The following is a 20569-nucleotide window of genomic DNA, read 5'->3' as shown; positions in this document are numbered from 1 at the left end:
TTATCCAGGTTTGTTTTTTTTTTTTCGGAAAACACACACCCAGGTTTAGTTTCCACCCCCATAAGCCTGACACAATTCATGATGCATTCAAAGACCACAACTGACTACATGAGGCGTTCACGGGAGGGTTCAGCCTCATTTCACCTGTTACACTTCATCAGGTAAACGTCTCTCAATTTGTAATCAACTAACACGTTTTGCTGGGGAAATCCAAAAAATCCTGAGAAGCCATACTCTTCTCACAGCTGTAATCAGGCTTACGTGAACAACACCAAAGCCTGCTTGCTGGGAAACAGCTGAATAAAGAAATGACGTCAGAACTCAGCCCGAAGTGAGGCATCTCGCACCGTTTTTGATCTCTGGCTGCTCTCAGGTGGGCAAGTCGCAACGACAGCAGGCTCCTCCCCCTGGTGACAGGTCAGCCTTCTTCCTCATCTGGAGGGATCATACCTGTGTCGTCCAGCCAGGGTTGCCATGCAGGCGCAGACAGCCGGGGCGAGGTCATGACCCTGGAGGGCCAGGTTTCTCGTGTAAACACCAGGGAAAGGCTCGATCCCGGAGCTGCAAGGCTCCTGATCTGGTGAGCAAGTCTATCATCATTTATTACGGAGAGCAGGACCTTTATAGGAATATCTGTTTGTGTGTTCATTCAAAAGTGAAACGTAGCGTAGGTATATGATGAATAACTTGCAAGAGATTTGCTTTGCTTTTTTTTTTTTTTTTGCTAAATTAGTTTGTCTATGAAAAGTTGAATATAATCTGCATTGTGATATTATAATGCTTAATAAAGCTTTATAGTAATTATCAATGGAATGGGGAAAGATTGAAACACCTCTGCCATGATGACAGTATTCATCAATTATCTTGCTAACAATTCTGACATATTCTTTTTTTAAATGTAATTCAATAAAACTGAGCATTTAGCATTACGATTTATTCAAACGTGCACTCTAGAAAAGAGAAATGCTCATCCGTCCTTAGCTCAAGCGGTCCTGTAAAAACTTGTCAGAGCAGCTGCTGCAGCACAAAACACACACACTGTGTTTGTTATACAGAAGAGTTGCAGAAATTAATAAGGAAAATGTGTAAGTGAATGAAGGAACGTTTCCCACACCTACTCCTGTGACTTATCAGGCGTTTCAAGGTTGATGCAGCAGCCAAAACGCTGCAGTGGAATTCGAGCGTTCCCACTGAGCCAGTAAATTTCCAGTGAGTGTAGAAACATAAAAAACACAGCTTTAGACTGGAAGAAAATAGGCACAGAAGAGCTGTCACTCTGGTAGGATATCCCAGTGCAGATGTCAGTGTTTCAGAGGTTACTATTCTTTTAATCTGAAGAGTAGCATGCGATAAGGAAGCACAAGCTTCCAACTTCCAGACAAGTTTTGAAAATGCAAAAAGAACTTAACTCGGGACATTTTTAACCTTTAGTGGGTCTATATTCATCTGACAAACATAGAAAAATAGGCATGATTTACATGATTGTCTTCACAAACAAACTATTGTATCTTGAATGTTGAAATCCAACTGAAAAAAGCAGAAAAAGATGTTTAGAATGGTTTAATCTCTCTTCTTTTTAACTGAGGGTAACAACTGTTGCAGTGTTGTGAGTTTAATTTGTGTCTATTTTTGATGAATACAAGATTTAGTTTGTGGTCCTTGTTGTCTGATACCCTTTTTCAAGTAGACGCTAGTAGATGTAAATATGACGCTACAGTCTTCTACCTGGCATGCCATCGTCTTGTCATAAACCACCAATCACATTTCATGTAATTATCATCTCCGAGGCAGCAGCAGCTAAGAGTTCAACATGTGGAGCAACAGCCGTCCAGAATCCTGTAGCTCTTGTGAACATTTTGGATGCACGGTCAGGAGACAGGACTAGCCAGCCACCTTTTTGAGCAGTTGCATTTTCTCTCTCTCTTGTTTGTTGCAGTCTGACCAAAGGAACAGGATTTGTATCACCATGTTACGGTGGCCGACAAGGGCCAAACGCACTGCAACGGCCTAATGCGTCTCAGTTAAGGAAAACGGCTTCAAGTACAGAAACGATTGATGCAAATGAAAAAACGTGCTGCAAAAAACAAACACAAATGCAGCATCATCAAACGTGCTGCAAATAGAGAAACGATGCAAAGCACAAAGCGATATAAAACAAGAAACTATCTTCAAAAGAAAAACGCTTCATAACCAGTCACTACAACCGGAAGTGTTTCAAACCTGCAGGGGACGCAGCTGACTGAACCACCGTGTTTACATCCATTATGAAACGTTTCTTTATTATATTTTACACCAGACGATACAATGTACGGCGTTGTACAGTGATATAAACATCGTATATAAATAAATATAGTCAGATAAAAATCACATTACCGTTCCCGCTGTATGTTTAAACCATGGATGTAAACACTGTGGTTCAGTCAGCTGTTCGGTCTCGGCTGAGAGCGCCCCCTGCAGGTTTGGTAACCGGTTATGAAGCGTTTTTCTTTTGAAGATGGTTTCTTGTTTTATATCGTTTTGTGCTTTGCATCTTTTCTCTATTTGCAGCGCGTTTGATGATGCTGCATTTGTCTTTGTTTTTTGTAGCACGTTTTTTCATTTGCACCACGTTCCTCTTTTTGTACCTCGTTTTGAGTTTGTGAATTTGAATCGTTTCTGTACTTGAAGCCGTTTTCCTTAAAGGAGCATGAGGCAGGATTGAGGCAGGATTTATGAAAAAAATTAGTATACGTTTTAAGTTTTCTAGTAATAATGTCAGATGAAGCGTTCCAAACCCAAAAGAATGAGCCCTCTAGTGTATGTCTCCGTTGCCTTGAACAGGCTGTGTGCTGCAAAATGTGCTGCAATTCGGGCCCAAATTTCCCGCGCTGGGCTGCGGATGTGACGTCACATGACGCTGCATGTGCGTTCTCCCCGTTCTCTCGTGCCGGCTTCACTGTTGGCTGCAGTACCCCCAACGGCCGTCGTGGCGAAGGGTGGCGCTAGAGAGTCTCATTTCTTAAAAGGAGCCTCATGCTCCTTTAACTGGCCGTTGGCCGTTGCAGTGCCCTTGTCGGCCACCGCACCATGTGATGTTTGCACGTCTCTCAAAGTTCCAACATGCATCTTTGCATCAATGGTACCGTCTACATAGACGGCTCATTGGGCTCTGATACCGCTACCAAATAAACACCCTGGCGTTCCCGCCGGCCATGGCCAGCAATCTAAATGTTCCTTCTAATCTCTGGATACACAACGTGTTTTTACCCCAATCAAAGTGACAACAGACCGTGTGTCGGCTGTTCGTCTGTCCATGCGGGCCGAGCTTGTTATCCAGAAACCTCTTGAGATGTTTTCCCTACGGCAGTGAAGCTTTCCTCTTGCATAGTAACGTTGGAGGGAACATTGAATATTCTAAAAATGTCCTTACCTCTCTCCCAGAGTTTGTGCATTTGTCTGTCATTTATAAATGCAAAGAAGCGGATAAGTTAAGACACTGAAAATCATGTTCCCTGTACATTGTCTGGTAAATAAAGACTCAAACGAATCAACACATTTTTTCAGATTTGAGTTTTTATTGCACTTTAGATGACCTTTCACAGTCATAAATGGGATCTGTACAAACCTTGATGAAGCATTGATGAAGCGTTTATCCGTGAATATGTATGTGTACATTTGACGCAGCACCAACAGCACAGTTGGCAGTTGTTCTTCACAGCTCATTTTTTAAATCTTGTAAATCCAGTTCTGAGAGCAGAGAACCTGCATGGCTCCTCACATTTGATGTGTTTGCAAACTTCTAACCCTCACATATTCACAGTCTCCCGCTTCCCAACCCACGACCCGTCAGTCACAACAGAAATGTATTCAGGGATATTTTTTGTTTTGTTTTATATAATTTTCCACCGGCATGTGAGGTTTGTGGGTGGCCTGTATATGTCGGTTATAATATGTACAAACAGTTACTGGTTTTGTTTGATGTTGTCCCTCCATATCCGCTTGTTTTAGGTGGAAACAAGACGCGTAGCCGAGTTTATACTGGTGTTGTCTCCGAGGGAGACGGGTATCGCCAGCATGAGTAGAGCTTTGGGGTTGGTGATGCTCTTCATGCTTTCTGCAGCAGAGTTTAACGGTAGGTGGATACGGGAATAATCAATCATCTGATAACGCGCTGTTTAAAGGGTGAAAAGATGCCCTTGGTGGCAGTTGTTGCTTTATTTGTGCGGCTTTGAACACATTCTTCTTAGTTGATATTGTATAAAAAAATTAAATCTTACATTTATTAGCCAAATCTTTTCCATGTTTTACAGTTTGACAACACTGAGTTCAAACATAAAATTTAATTGCTATATGACAATTTTAAACCTTCACATTCTAAGGCTGCAAATAATTCATATTATGTCTTTGCATTGAACAAAATGAATTTTTATAACATCACATTTGATATCAATGTGTTTATTTATACCTTTTACGACACTCAAACAAATACCTTGTCTTGTTTAGCAGTTAACATGTTTCTTAAATTGGCACTTTAAGAAAACGGTTTCATGAAGAGCAGTGAAGGAGAGACTCAAACAGAAGTCCTTTTTGGATTTTAAAAATGATAAAACACAAGATCAAATATCAATGGTTCTTCCTTTATTATTTTTATCTATTTTTAGTATTTTTTTTGTATTATCTCCCACCGATTTTTGCATTTTCTGCTCCTTGTGGAAAAAAACAGGAGCTGTGATGAATTCACTGCAAAAACTCAAAATCTTAATCTTATTATTATTATCTTATTTCTAGTTAAAATTTCTCATTTTTTCATCAAAAAAATCTCATTACACTTAAAACAAGACTCATCACTGGAAAAAACAACAATTTTCACCTGTTTCAAGTAGATTTTCACTTAAAATAAGTAGAAAAATCTGCCAGTGGAACAAGATTTTTTTGCTTGTAATGATAAGATAAATCTTGTCCCACTGGCAGATTTTTCTACTTATTTCAAGTGAAGATTTACTTGAAACAGGTGAAAATTGTCAAATAAGTTATTTTTCTGGTAATGACTCTTGTTTTCAGTGTAATGAGATTTCTTGGACTAAAAATGAGACATTTTAACTAGAAATAAGACAAATATTCCTGGTAAGATTTTGAGTTTTTGCAGTGTTGTGGTGGACTGCTGCAGGTTGCGTGTCAACCATCATTTGTTGGACAAAATGTTCTTACCATCACATCACCAGAGAAAACTAGAGGAGCTGGTTGAGCAGCTTCCCGCTCACTGCCACTGAAACCGTAGCTGCGTGACGTGGTTATCCACCGTCCTGGCCTTTTATTTAATTAGTTACCTGAAATAAGTATAGAACATTTCCCTTAACTGGAAGTGCATGACGATGGGACTGGACCAACAGACCTGCCGTTCACAGGAACCATAGGGAATGCTTTGCATTCCTGTCAATATTACGTGACTGTTGCAGAGACGCTGCGTTGAAGTATGTTGTGAAGTAAAGAAAATATTCTTAAGAAGCAACATTTTCACTGAAATTATCACAATTGTGGCACTTTCTGGGACTCTGCAGCTTTCTGTGTTTATAGGAACTGGAAAAAAGCAGTATATAACTTTTCACACTATTTTCCAATGAATGAATGAATGAATGAATGAATGAATTTATTTCGAACATGTATATAAATGAATCAAGGAAAAAAGGGGGTCTCCCGCACACTGTAAAGTCAAATGCAAAAAACTTTAATAGGGTAAACAAAAAAGCAACGTTTCGGTCCACAGGACCTTTCTCAAGCAGAGATTTGAACATGTATATAAAAAATAAAAAATAAACAATAACATCTTCATTTGCACATACGTTCGAAAAAGGAGTAGGAAGAAGTATACACTTTTTCCTAGTTCCTACCCCTTTATAACTAATGAATTTACATTTTTGCTGTTATTATATCTACACAATATCCCTATAAATATAGTCTATATTAATACTACGTAAACATGCCTATTATAATTATCCATATAAGTATATAGAAAATATAAATATTTAATTAAATATATCAATATATAGAAAATACAAATATTATATACATCTATATAAATATACACTATATAAACTACATAAATATATATATGCTACATACATAATAAATATATTACATATATTACATAATTATAACTATCCCTCTCAACATATAATATACTACATAAATATCCACATAAATATCTAAACATATCTTAAGCAAGTATAATATACCATTTTTCCCTATTTTATTTGTTTATCACACTCCTCGTTAACCCATTTCCTCTTCCATATACCTGTGTATTTAATATTTTTTTGTATCTCTTTTCAAATAAATTCATTATCAAATAAATAAAAAATAAAAATGACAGAAAATACGTCTGGCAGCCCAAACTGCAAAATATTCATTGTTCTTTACACCAATTAAATGAACCCCAGTCAGACTGTAAGCACAGAATGTTGGAGTGAACAAGTACTTTGATAGATCTTCTAATTTCAGTCTTCCTGCTCCAAAAATTTAATTTTCCTGGTGCTTTTTGGAGTATTTTGTACGTGATGGCTGTTTGTGTTGCCAGGCCCGTCTCGGCCAGGGAAACCCGTATGGATCGAGTGCCGGTCGCCTGAGAAGGAGACGTTCACCTGCCGGTGGCGGCCGGGCTCTGACGGAGGGCTGCCCACCGTGCACCGGCTCTACTACGAGAGAGACGGGTCAGTCGCTTCATTTCACCACTTCCTGTTGGGTGTTGGGATCCGGGTTTTAGGCCCTGTCCCAATCCCCCCCCTAGTCCTACTTTTCAACACTACCCCTAAATGTTGCGCGTTCCCGTGAGGGTAGTGGTGTCCCAATTCCTCTTTTCACCTAGGGGGAGTGGAGAAAAGTAGTGTAGTGGCTATGAATCTGTCCCTACGGATCGAGGGATTTCCAATGTTCACTAGTTTGATCTAGGGACAGAAAAATTTCCCAGAATGCTTTTCGTCGTCATTTGCGGACTGAATCAAAAAAAAAACATGGCGGACATTTCTTATTTTTTAGTGAATAAAATCAATATTTTGAGTTAGTTTCTGCATAAAAATGCGTTTTGATTACTTTTATTTTTTTTTTACTTTTTTAATATTCTACTTTTTTTTTTTTACTTTCATAATATTCACTCAGTGAATGTATATAATCACTCGCTTGCCCGTTGTTGCGAAGTCTTTTTCAAACCTCGCCAGAATAAAGGCTGATTTATGGTTCCGTGTTAAATCGACGCAGAGCCTACGGTGTAGGTTACGCGCACCGTACGCCGTAGGTTACGTACCCTACGCCGTAGGCTCTGCGTCGATTTAACACGGAACCAGAAATCAGCTCCGGAGCCGGCATGCAGAAATCTCGAAATTTTCGGGGCAAATTTCTTACGTAGCTACAACTGTTAGATTTCATCTATTAAACCAATATTTATCTTCCTAAATGATTTATTTCAGCCAGTGGTAATTCTCAACTGCAGGTTTCTCCCCCGGGACGACGGCGCAGGGCGATCACGTCTGTACGTGAGCTGCTGCTGCTCCGAGCCGGCGGCTCTTCTCATCTCCGAAAACATCGGGTCAAATTTCTTAACAGGCGTTATTTGGATAAACTGAGCCCAGGTTGGGGATCTTAACGGTTACTTTTACGCCTGAAAAAATATTAAAACTTAATAAAGTGGCATATTAACAGCGCTACAGCTGAAATTAAAACAGCTTTTGTCTCTCAGCTTCCTGATTTTAGTGGTGGTGCTGAAAGTAGGAGTAGGGGGAGTATTGGGACAGGCCCCTGGGAAGATTTCAAGTGCCCTACAATCTGTCCCTTCTTTTTTAGTGGTAGTGATAGAAAGTAGGGCTAGTGAAAGAAAGTAGGGGGAGTATTGGGATTGGGCCTTAATCACTGCATGCTGGAGTTTTAGACGGCCCTCTCTGAGGTCCGTAAACCTTATGTGAACAGAACTAGTTCAGTTGCGTCCTCGCTCCAGGACGAGCGAGTGGAAAACTACCAGATCTTTGTGCTTAGTGACGTGAGCGCAGGTTTTTGTTGCTGTGCAAGTGCACTCGCACACTTCCAACTCCTGGGTCACCTGTGAGACGTCCACCCGCCCCGGCCCGAGGGCACAATGTCACTACTGGCTGTTCAAGATGGTTCAAGGAGCTTTTCCATTCCATCAACCTGAGTAAAAACCCTCCTATAATGGAAATGAACAGCTTCTTCTGCAACAACCTTCTGTAACCCGACGCTGTGCGATTCTCTTCAGAGGTGGAGGGTGGTGAATTAGTATTTTAGCCGTTAAACCTAGACATGGCAGACTTGCAAGTGCATGTCACTCTTCGATGGAGTCTTTCAACGCCTATTTATGTCACTTTTAGTCATTAAAGGGGACCTATTATGGCATCTAATACCTATTTTAAACAGGCCTTGAATGTCTTAAAAACAAGCTTTTGGTTGTTTTTGCTAAATAAATTAGAAATTCAGCCTCTGAGCCATGTCTTTATCTTCCCCGTTTCTAACCTCATTATCTATGCAGGATTCTGAGTGGGCGGGGCTATGATAATGAGGCTCTGTGCTGATTGGCTGCCGGAATGACTCGATACACCGCTACGAAAAAATGTCGGAAGCTCCAGCCGGCGGAGTTAGTTGTGGGAGGCCGACATATGTAAATCGCTCCTGTCGTTACGTAACGCTCCCGTCGTTACGTAACGCTCCCGTCGTTACGTAACGCTCCCGTCGTTACATAACGCTCCCGTCGTTACGTAACACTCCCGTCGTTTACTCTGTTTTTCATAATAAGTCCCCTATAAATACGAAAGTCTCTTATTTGGGAGGCTGTTGCAGTCGCGCTGCTGATCTACAGCCAAGTTTTAAGTCACAAATCAGACTTATTCAAGTGTGCATGTTAGCAGAATGCAGTGAGTATTGTGCATGGTGGTCAATGAAAGTTTTCCCCATCCACAGATTGAATGCAATCCTGGAGTGTCCAGACTACCAATCGGAGGGAAGCAACTCCTGCTTCTTTGATAAGAACCACACGTCTCTCTGGGTGGAGTACTCCCTAACAGTTGTGGCCTCCAACGACCTTGGGAACAGCACCTCGGATCCCCTGAAGATTGACGTCGCAAAAATTGGTAAGCCTTCACAGCCGGAGGGAGACGTTAACGGAGATGAATGAGCCCAACGTCATGAACTTGCACATAAAAGACAAACGCAGATATGACCAATGAAAGCTGCGGAAAGGTAAAGATGGTAACTCCAGATGGATTGTGCATTCACAGATCTTTAGAGGGGTTTCCGGGTTATGATTAATAGAATGTCTCCTGTAACTTTGGCCGCTCAGTAAACGGTGTACAATATCTCCAGGTAATAACTTTGCTTTGACTGCATAGATGGCTGTTTTACAACACGGAGCCGTGATGGATATATGGAGGTTTTCTGGTGGTTATTAACCGCGGCAGGGCAGCTGGAAAATGAAGCAAACCCGTGACCTCAAGGGGGACGGTTGTGGGCTCTGGAGTAAAAAGCAACACAACAGATAATTATCTGGATGGATCGAGCTAATGATTTGCTCGGTTTTATTGGCCGTGGAACCATCTCGAGCTCAGTAAAGGATGGAAAAGTACTGAGTTACAGGCACGAGGCGCCAACGACAAACCCGGACAGGAAGAGGGGGAACAAGTTTGAGCTCTATGTAAAAGTTGTGTACGGTCGCGGATCAAATTTCACATCTTTTGTTTGTCTATAGTGGCGATTATGTATGTGGGTTGTTTTAGTTACACCCCCGTCGCTCCAGGGATACAAACCTATTATTATACTACTTGATATCTTTTTTAAAAAAAGCAAACATGCATAACTGTAATAGAGTGATCTGTTGTCACTGACCAGTGAGACCTGCTCTGCCTGTCCTCATACGTGAGAAGACATGCACGCTTCTGCACATGAACCCGGCTGCTGCAAATCATTATCATGTTTATAACCCCGGGGAGGGGCCGGCACCCTATGGGTTAACTCCTCGAGGGCCAAGAGTGCCGGTGTTGAAACGGTGTACCACTCCCACAAAGTCACGAAGCTGGAGTCAGGCTCAGTTCCCCTAAAACCACGGCAAGCTCCACACCAATCCAACCCCCTGACCAATCGGTGGCCTGTAGTGTGATGATGTCAGATACAGCCGACTCAGCCGTTTAGAACCTCAGCAGAGTAGATACAGAAAAAATCTACTCGGCACGTAATGGCCCTTTTCCACTAGTACCTGCTCAGCTCGGTTCTACCCGCCACGACCCCGTCTTGCGCTTTTCCACTACGAGCCGAGGCGGGTGGAGCCGTGCCAAGCAGATACTATTTCTGTAACCATTCTGCCGAGGTTCTAACCGGGCTGAGCCGGCACTATATCTGACGTCATCACCCTCCACGCCACTGATTGGTCGGGGGGGCCGTCAGACGTTTGAATCAGGAAGCGGGGAGTCAGCGTGAGAGCGACTTGGGGCGATTTTATTATAAAGCGCAAACGTCTGTTTGGTGATCCGACTCTGAGGTGCAGATGTTCATAAACCTGGTGATGAGGAGAGAATTAAAAAAGGGATGTAGACGGGCGATAAAGAACGATCAGATCCACCAGGCACTCTGTTTTACTCTCAGCCGCTCGCGGCTCCAGCTGATTTTCTGATCAGCGCCGACACAAAAAAAGCGGTTGCGCAATCGAGTACGTCACAGCAGCTTCATCCCAACCTGCCCACTTCTCCCCTGGGTGTGGAAAAACAAACGGGGACAAAGCGGGTGGAGGCGGTACGAAGCGAGTCGGGCTGAGTAGTTACTAGTGGAAAAGCACCATTAGACATACCTGGATAGTTTGCTACCAACCAGTCTACCTCACATACTGTATCCCATAATGCAATTCACCACGAGAGCAGAAGCTGGTGACATTAGAGTCGAGTATAATGGCTTTTATAATCGCTGCAAACTAACGATAACGGACAGACCAGTGTATACTGCCCTGGAGTCACAGTATCTATATTTGGTTTGAAAAGAGATGTTTTAAAAACAAACAAACAAACAAAAACGTATCCAGTGACCAGCAGGGAGCGATACATGTCACGCCAAAAAGAAACCCGCTTTTTATTATGATAGCAAAAGAGAAATCAGACTATAAGAAAATAACCAGATGGCACAGCTGATTGATTACCCATGCAAACATTTTGGAAACTGGAGTCCCATTTAGTGTCCCATGACATTGATAAGGGCCTACTATAAGAAACTGACACACTTGTGTTTGAAACCACTCACATTCACTAATCCCGCTGAATTTATAGCAGGTTTGTTGTCATTTAGCAAACACACTGTTGACTTTTCTCAGGTCGTTTTCTCTGCGCCGTGAGTAGCGTCACTACTGCTGTAATTTAATGCACAAGGTCAGTGTTGTTTGGCATTCCTCTCATACACTGAGTTCCTGCAGTCCTGCAGGAACTGCAGTCCTGCAGTATTTCTGCAGGTGTTTTGGTCACTGCTATTATTTGTAATATGTTATATCATTTGTAATCGGCACAAATGATCTGTCCCCATGTGATAAAATCCACCATCCCCCCTGATTTCTTTTTACAACTCGAGTACTGGCTGTAAGTATTTAGTATTTAGTATTTAGTATTTAGCGAGTACCTGTGTGTCTTAACGTGGTATCACAGGCACACAGCCCGGCTGAAAACACCAGCTCTTGTTCTTCATGTCTTGCACAGTGAAGCCTCACCCTCCTCAAAACGTCACCATGCTGGTGAAGCAGAATAACGACATCCCATATCTGCACATCCGCTGGAAGAAGCCCCCCAAAACTGACATCAGGTCCGGCTGGGTCACGCTGGAATATCAGCTGAGAGTCAAACAGGAAGACAAGGAGTGGAAGGTGGGTGCTTGAATATTACATATGCAAATATATTTATCTGCTTGTTCTGCAGCAAAAAATAAATATAAATTATATATAAATTATAACACAAAAAGTTTATATCACATAAAAATAAAGTTGCAAGCATCAGACATTGAATGGTTATCAGAAGAATCAGAGTTTTTTTTAAATTTAAACGTGTACATCAGGAAATATAATAAGAGCCCTCTAGGAAAAAGCTTTTAAATTCGCATTAGTACATAACTTTTGTTTAATTTTAAATAACGTTCTCTTGATAACCTTCCTATAAATACTGTTTGACATGATTCACAACTAATTTTCCAACAACTACAAGAAACAGCTCTGAGGAGTTTCTTGTCCTGTGCTTTTTATTAGATTTTAAGAACATTTATAATAAAATGTTCAAACATGTCTGACTTCCAAAACATGAGTAGAAGCTAAAGTGTGGTGTGAATAGCGTCCCTTCCTGTCTGGTTGGTTTCGGATGTTGTAAATCTTTTCCACATGCCAGAACAAGTGTGTAAGGTTTCACAAACGTCGGCACATCCTGGCCTCTGAACTCTGATTGGCCGTTTGACATTGCGTTTTAAAGTCGGCCAGTAGACGCTGCAGGTACTGCCAACATCTGAAGGCCTGTTTTTGTACTGTACATTTCTAAGAATGTTAATACCAAGTTTCATTAACATTTCCAGCCACAGGGCATCGCTGGACCGTCCTCACGGGTCTGGTTACTGGAGAACGCTGATACAGGACACACCGTCTAACTTCTACCAAACTCATAAAGGACTATGCGCCAAATTTAGATAAAAATCTGTTTTATGGCCACCAGTGTGTTTTACTTTCACTTTTAATTTCTAAAGTGGTGGGAAAGGTTTCTCAAGTTGTCAGCCAAGCCCAAAACCTTAGCATCACGCCACCTAGAGGCCTGTGAAGGTTTTTATGATTACCGGGGATGTTTCAGGGATACTGCATCTGCATGTAAAGTTTGGTGAATCAAAGTCAATATATTTATCTTATTTACAGAACAATATGGTTCTGGGTTGAATACGAGCAGCGCAAAACAATTAATGATTAACCCTTGTGCTGTCTTTGGGTCAAGGGAGGGTGAAGGGAGAAGAGAAGGAATGAAGGAAGGGAGAAAAGATGGAAGGAAGGAAAGAAGGAAGGAAGGAAGAAAGGAGAAAAGAAGGAAGGAAGTAGGAAAGGGAGTAAGGAAGGGAGAAAAGATGGAAGGAAGGAAGGAAAGAAGGAGGTAAGGAAGGAAGAAAGGAGAAAAGAAGGAAGGAAGTAGGAAAGGGAGTAAGGAAGGGAGAAAAGATGGAAGGAAGGGAGAAAGGAAGGAAAGAAAGAATGGAGAAAAGGAAAGAAAGAAGGGATGGAAGAAGGAAGGAATGGATAAAATAAGGAAAGAAGGAAGGAAAAGCAAATAAGGTAATAAAGGAACGAATGACGAAAGGGAGGTAGGAAGAAAAAGGAGTAAAGGAGAAAAGGAGTAAAGGAAGAAGGAAGGAGAGAGCATGGCAGGAGGAAAGAAGGATAGAAGAATTGGGTCATTTTGACCCAAAGACATCACAAGGGTTAACCCTTACAGACTTGAACCTGTACGAGCCGTCACGTCAGAAAAATAAAGTTGGTGCCTTTAGCTGCTGTGTGAGTTTATATTGCACCGTAACCACCGAGCAGCTGTTTTTATAAACTCTATAACATCTTTTCTTCTAGAAAATTGATCCAGTGAAGGAAACCACGTTAGACTTGTACTCCATGGTTCCCGGGGCGGCGTACACGGTTCAGGTGCGCTGCAGTGTGGACCACGGCCAGTGGAGCGAGTGGAGCAACAACACCACCGTACAAGTCCCAAACTGTGAGTCCTACACAGTCTCAGGCCTTAACCCCTGTGATGTCTACGGGTCAAGGAGGGAGGAAGGGAGGAAGGGAGGAAGGGAGGAAAGAAGGAAAGAAGGAAGGAAGGAAGGAAGGAAGGAAGGAAGGAAGGAAGGAAGGAAGGAAGGAAGGGAGGAAAGAAGGAAGGAAGGAAGAAAGGAAAGAAGGAAGGAAGGGAGGAAAGAAGGAAGGAAGGAAGAAAGGAAAGAAGGAAGGAAGGGAGGAAAGAAGGAAGGAAGGGGGAAAAGAAGGAAGGAAGGAAGGGAGAAAAGAAGGAAGGAAGAAAGAAAAGAAGGAAGGAAGAAAGAAAATAAGGAAGGAAGAAAGAAAAGAAGGAAGGAAGGGAGGAAAGAAGGAAGGAAGGAAGAAAGGAAAGAAGGAAGGAAGGGAGGAAAGAAGGAAGGAAGGGGGAAAAGAAGGAAGGAAGAAAGAAAAGAAGGAAGGAAGAAAGAAAATAAGGAAGGAAGAAAGAAAAGAAGGAAGGAAGGGAGGAAAGAAGGAAGGAAGGGAGGAAAGAAGGAAGGAAGGGAGAAAAGAAGGAAGGAAGGAAGAAAAGAAGGAAGGAAGAAAGAAAAGAAGGAAGGAAGAAAGGAAAGAAGGAAGGAAGGGAGGAAAGAAGGGAGGGAAGAAGGAAGGAAGGAAAGAAGGAAGGAAGGGAGAAAAGAAGGAAGGAAGAAAGAAAAGAAGGAAGGAAGAAAGGAAAGAAGGAAGGAAGGGAGGAAAGAAGGAAGGGAAGAAGGAAGGGAGGGAAGAAGGAAGGAAGGAAGAAAAGAAGGAAGGAAGAAAGAAAAGAAGGAAGGAAGGAAAGAAGGGAGGGAAGAAGGAAGGAAGGAAAGAAGGAAGGAAGGAAGGAAGGAATGGAGAAAAGAGGGAAGGAAGGTAGAAAGGAAGGAAGGAAGGGAGGGAGGAAAGAAGGAAGGAAGAAAGAAAAGAAGGAAGGAAGGAAGGAAGGAAGGAATGGAGAAAAGGGGGAAGGAAGGGAGAAAGGAAGGAAGGAAGGGAGGGAGGAAAGAAGGAAGGAAGAAAGAAAAGAAGGAAGGAAGAAAGAAAAGAAGGAAGGAAGAAAGGAAGGAAGGAAGGAAGGAAGGGAGGAAAGAAGGAAGGAAGGGAGGAAAGAAGGAAGGAAGGGAGAAAAGAAGGAAGGAAGGAAGGGAGAAAAGAAGGAAGGAAGAAAGAAAAGAAGGAAGGAAGAAAGAAAAGAAGGAAGGAAGAAAGGAAAGAAGGAAGGAAGGGAGGAAAGAAGGAAGGAAGAAAGAAAAGAAGGAAGGAAGAAAGGAAAGAAGGAAGGAAGGGAGGAAAGAATGAAGGAAGGAAGGGAGAAAAGAAGGAAGGAAGGAAGGGAGAAAAGAAAGAAGGAAGGAAGAAAGAAAAGAAGGAAGGAAGAAAGAAAAGAAGGAAGGAAGGAAAGAAGGGAGGGAAGAAGGAAGGGAGGGAAGGAAGGAAGGAAAGAAGGAAGGAATGGAGAAAAGAAGGAAGGAAGGGAGAAAAGAAGGAAGGAAGGGAGAAAAGAAGGAAGGAAGGAAGAAAAGAAGGAAGGAAGAAAGAAAAGAAGGAAGGAAAGAAGGGAGGGAAGAAGGAAGGAAGGAAAGAAGGAAGGAAGGAAGGAATGAATGGAGAAAAGAGGGAAGGAAGGGAGAAAGGAAGGAAGGAAGGGAGAAAAGAAGGAAGGAAGGAAGAAAAGAAGGAAGGAAGAAAGAAAAGAAGGAAGGAAGGAAAGAAGGGAGGGAAGAAGGAAGGAAGGAAAGAAGGAAGGAAGGAAGGAATGAATGGAGAAAAGAGGGAAGGAAGGGAGAAAGGAAGGAAGGAAGGGAGGGAGGAAAGAAGGAAGGAAGGGAGAAAAGAAGGAAGGAAGGAAAGAAGGAAGGAAGGGAGAAAAGAAGGAAGGAAGGAAAGAAGGAAGGAAGGAAGAAAAGAAGGAAGGAAGAAAGAAAAGAAGGAAGGAAGGAAAGAAGGGAGGGAAGAAGGAAGGAAGGAAAGAAGGAAGGAAGGAAGGAATGAATGGAGAAAAGAGGGAAGGAAGGGAGAAAGGAAGGAAGGAAGGGAGGGAGGAAAGAAGGAAGGAAGGGAGAAAAGAAGGAAGGAAGGAAAGAAGGAAGGAAGGAAAGAAGGAAGGAAGGAAAGGAGAAAACAAGGAAAGAATGTACTCCCCCAGTCTGGCCTTCGGCAGGAGGGTCCCCCCTTATGAGCCTGGTCCTGCTCAAGGTTTCTTCCTCCTAAAGGGGAGTTTTTCTTGCCACTGTTTGGCTTAAGGCTTTTCTCCCACTAAGGGAGTTTTTACCTGCCATTGTTTATATAATAACTGCTCGGGGGTTTATGTTTATGTTTATGTTCATGTTCTGGATCTCTGGAAAGCGTCTAGAGACAACATCTGTTGTATTAGACGCTATATAAATAAAATTGAATTGAATTGAATTGTACGAAGGGAGAAAAGAAAGAAGGAAGGGAGTAAAGAAGGAAGGAAGGGAGAAAAGAGGAAGGGAGAAGGAAGGAGAGAGCAGGAGGAAAGAAGGAACAGGAGAATTAGGTCATTTTGACCCAAAGACAGTACAAGGGTTAAAAGAGAGTGATAATCATTCATTTAATAGTGGTTTTTCTTCCTTTCAGCTCCTCTGAGTGAGACCTCTCTCATGCTTCTGGGCTCCATGCTCTCTTTAATACCGCTGTTGGCGACAATCTGCATCTTGATCGTGAAGAGGAAAACGTACGTATCTGACAAAACCACTTCATCTTTACAACTCCAATAAAGATGTGATCCATGAATGTTCCTGTTGTTCTTCAGTAGAGGTGGTAAAGTAGACAAAAATTGTACTCAAGCAAAAGTACTGTTACTTCAGAATAATATGACTAGTAGAAGAAAAAAGTAGTCATCCAAATAATTACTTGAGTAGTAAAGTACAAAGTACAAAATAATCATCTTCAGGCAAATTAAATCAATAAAATAAATTAAAATTAATACAAAATAGCTTAAATTAAAATAATCTTAAAGTAAATTCAAGTACTTTAATAAATAATAACAGAATAACAGAATAAAAAAACAAATTAAGCACAAGTAGCACAAAATTTCAAGTCTTTGTACTTTTCTTTTTTAACCAGGCAGAACTAGAACAACATGAACTCATAGAAACTCTGTGTGTGTTTGAGTCTGTGTAAATGTGACAAAACGTGCAAAAAAAAACATTTTTCCCCAAAAAATCACCCAGTGATGTCATGAGATTGACGCGTACGTGGATAAAAGGGATAAAAGAAAAGTAACAGCTCAACGTAGCTTAATGTAGCGGAGTAAGAGTAACAGTTTCTCCTTCACAAATCTACTCAAGTAAAAGTAAAAAGTATAGTGATTCAAAACTACTCCTAAAAGTACTAAATTTGCCAAAACTTACTCAAGTAAATGTAACGGAGTAAATGTAACCAGTTACTACCCACATCTGTTCTTCAGAGTGAAGCAGTGGCTTCTTCCTCCGGTTCCTGGTCCAAAGATAAAGGGAGTAGATGTTCACCTTCTCAAGGTAAGAGCGTATCTTTATTGTGTTTTCAGAACATTAGAAGAGAAAAAAAGAGCCCCTTTGTCCCTTTTGTGAGCACGGTTTTGATTGTTTCAGAGTGGGGGGTCGGAGGACATCACTAAAGCTCTGATGGGAGACCAGGCCCTTGTTCCCGCGCCAACGTGGACGGACCAGGCTGAGGAGTATCTGATCGTATCGGACGGCAGTGACTGGCTCCTACCTGACCCCGACACGTCTGGAAAGAAGAAAAAATGCACCCTCATTCCTGCCAGCTTCCACTTCCACTCTGAAACCAAATGTGAGAAGCTGACTTCAGGAAAGAACAGCAGGGATGAAACGGACCAGTTTGCAACGAGAGCTCGATCCCAGTCGGAGGAAAACTCCGGGAACGTGGAGCCGCCCGAGCCGACTGCAGAGAGACGTTCGAGCGTCAACTCTGGGGACAAGGAAAACCCCAACCGGTGCAGGACAGGCCCCGGGAACGGCCTCCAAACCCTGGCCAACACCAGCTACGTGGATATTCAGGAGCACGTGGACATGAAGCAGCAGGACTACAGCAGAGTGAAGGAGGTGGACGGCCAGAACGGCGTTGTCCTGGAGAAGGAGAACCCCCCTGTGAGGCCGGGCCTGCAGAAACAGGGGGACGTTGCCGGGGACTACAGCAGGGTCAAGGAGGTGGACAGTGACACGGTGTTCCTGCAGAAGCACCAGGACTCTGCACACCCCGGCCGGGAGAAGGACGACCACGACGCAGAGCGGACTCCCCACAAGCCCAAGAAGCCTCATGGGGCCCAACTGAGCACAGAGCGGCTTTGCAGCGGATACGTAGACTCTGTGCCCAACTTTCCTGTCCCGTGATTGGTTGAGACATGACCTCAAACATCCCTCGCGGTCGATGACACAGCAGACAATATTGTATATTTTTTTATGTAACTAGGGAGCGACGTCCCTCTGGATGCAGACGTCGGTGGGTGCCAGAAGCGTCGCCCCTTCTGCTCAGGTTTTTTATTTATCCGTCGTGATCAGTTGGTGAGGAAACCCAATCACTTCAACAGCTGTCAAGCTTTTTAGTTTTTATTTATGAGGTGGAAGTGGAGTACCTCCACTTCCAAGGATCGGCATTAGGGTTGCCACCTTTCAGAAATAGAAATAAGGGACACCCCGATTTCAGCAGCGCAGGGGCCAAAAAAAGGGACATCCCCCAAACTTCTAAAATGCATAGAAATGTTAGTTAGTTTATTTCAATAATTCAACTTAAAAGGTGAAACTAATACATGTACCGTATTGGCCTGAATATAAGACGGTGTTTTTTGCATTGAAATAAGACGGTAAAAGTGGGGGTCGTCTTACATTCGGGGTCTAGACATTATACCCATTCACAACGCTAGATGGCGCCCGATATCTTTAAAGCGAATGCTGAACTTAACTCCCCAGGCCAAAGCGGACCCCTGTCACGAAGAAGAAAAATAAAAAATAGTATAAGAAAGAAAAGAGAAGAAAATAAGAGGAGAGATAACAGAAAGTGGAGAAACGTAGTGACAATCTGGAGAAAAGTGGGTGAAAGTTCGGCAGGTTAACCGGCAGCTGAGGAGAAGTTATGATGCAAACTTCAAGATGATGATTTCAATGAGGCAAAATAACATGCTTTTTCTCTCGAATATATTGTTATAATCATTTGTTTCAGATGTACTGTAATTATTTTCTGTATAAAAATTGAATTTGGTGTTTAAAAAGTCTTTCTTCAAACTTGAGTCTTGAAAAAGATGGGGTCGTCTTATAATCGGGACAATACGGTATATTACATAGTCTTTACACGCAAAGCAAGATATGTTAAGCCTTTTTTTGTTATAATTTGGATGATTGTTTATTGATTTCATAATATATTCAAATTTTTTGAGATTTTTTATTTCGGGTTTTCATAAACTGTGAGCCATAATCACCAAAATTATAACAAATAAAGGCTTGAAATATCTCACTTTGTATGTAGTGGGACATAATATATTTGTTTCACCTTAAGTTGAATTTACTACAAATGAAGTTTTGCAATACATCAATCAATAAATAAGAGAATAACATATGTCCGTATTGGTTCAATACGGAACGCGACTTTTAATTCCCAATTACGGAACAATTACGTATTTCAAGGGACGGGTGGCGACCCTAATCGGCATCGAATTTGACGTTGGAGTTTCCCGGGTGAAGTGGCCGTTATGTTCCCTGATGGCAGCGCTGCGCGGCATGAAGGGACTGCTGGGAAATGAGGGCAGATATTCATGTAAAGGTTGAATAGTGAGGACTTTGTTGACGTGCTGGCAGCAACACCGGGGCTATCATCAGGTCAAAGGTCATCCATGAAACTTCCAGCTGAAAGGCTGCATGGAAATGTGTAAAACACCATGTACACTCCCGCTGCAGCAGCATGGAGGTGGAGGGTGGAGTGGCGGCTCCTCGGTGGATAAATGTCATTTTGAAACGCTGTACAAAATAATCACAATCTTTTTCTAATTCAGCATTACTGTCTTTATCCTCGACAGCTCTGTTGGCGATTAAATTATTAAATACTGATGTTGCAGACTGTTGTTCTTGATCTGAGATGTGTGCACAAGATTTTTATTATATCCACACTACTGAAGAGTATCAGTAGTGTTTTAAATGAAATAGTCGAATCTAATCAATAAGATGAATCTTGCCCTTTCTGATGCTTTTATTTAAGAGAAATTAAAAATAAAAGACTGCATATACAAACTTTGTAGTCAAATCCTGTGAATATTTGGATTTTACAGGATTTGAAATACAAAAATAACTGAAATTATACAATATTTTATAAAAATGTTTTTACAACAGGAATGTAAAGAAATAGCAAATAACATTTTCTTACCAAAAGGATCTTTCTTCCTTACGGCTTTTCTTGAAGCCACACTTTCCTGAGTAACTGAAGTTACATCCTGAAGTCTTCATTATCTTTTATTTATTTTTGCATCAGTCAGAAGTAAAGATGCAGTAAAGGACCGAAGCTTTTTCCCTGAATAACTACTTTTCCATCTTCTAAACACGTAGTTTAAAGATGCAGAAATTCTTCGTAATCAGAAACTCGATAACGTCTGTGATGGATTTAATGACACGTACGACACAAGAAGGTTTGGGAGCACGGCATATTTCCTCCTGGGGAACGCCTCGCTACAGATAAACAAGCTTGTTGTGACGCGTCTCTGCGGTCAGATTTAAACTGAACAAATCGTTTCAATAACAAAACAGTAAATCTCTGGTCTCATTTGTCAGCTACCACCTGTAACCCGTAATGTATAAATATTTATTACTC

The 20569-nt window shown here is 41.9% G+C and overlaps 1 protein-coding gene across 1 annotated transcript; it reads left to right on the top strand.

The window, feature by feature from the left end:
* The first annotated feature begins 425 nt into the window (after positions 1 to 425).
* prlrb (prolactin receptor b) lies at positions 426 to 19815 on the top strand. Its single transcript, XM_061729579.1, has 9 exons — positions 426 to 580; positions 3988 to 4111; positions 6554 to 6686; positions 8938 to 9107; positions 11703 to 11866; positions 13586 to 13727; positions 16352 to 16448; positions 17184 to 17253; positions 17347 to 19815. Exons 2-9 carry the CDS (start codon positions 4054 to 4056, stop codon positions 18106 to 18108), a joined length of 1596 nt encoding a protein of 531 aa, XP_061585563.1. The 5' UTR covers positions 426 to 580; positions 3988 to 4053; the 3' UTR covers positions 18109 to 19815.
* Positions 19816 to 20569: the final 754 nt, after the last annotated feature.

Source organism: Cololabis saira, chromosome 9, assembly GCF_033807715.1.
Source record: "Cololabis saira isolate AMF1-May2022 chromosome 9, fColSai1.1, whole genome shotgun sequence".
Lineage (NCBI taxonomy): Eukaryota > Metazoa > Chordata > Actinopteri > Beloniformes > Belonidae > Cololabis > Cololabis saira.
This window is presented reverse-complemented; position numbering and strand designations above follow the sequence as displayed.

Excerpts from the sequence above, each read along its gene's own strand:
- prlrb (XM_061729579.1), top strand. The coding sequence starts at position 4,054 with ATGAGTAGAGCTTTGGGGTTGGTGATGCTCTTCATGCTTTCTGCAGCA. Across the intron at positions 9,108-11,702 it reads GATTGACGTCGCAAAAATTG|TGAAGCCTCACCCTCCTCAA; the intron begins GTAAGCCTTCAC and ends TGTCTTGCACAG. Across the intron at positions 11,867-13,585 it reads AGGAAGACAAGGAGTGGAAG|AAAATTGATCCAGTGAAGGA; the intron begins GTGGGTGCTTGA and ends CTTTTCTTCTAG.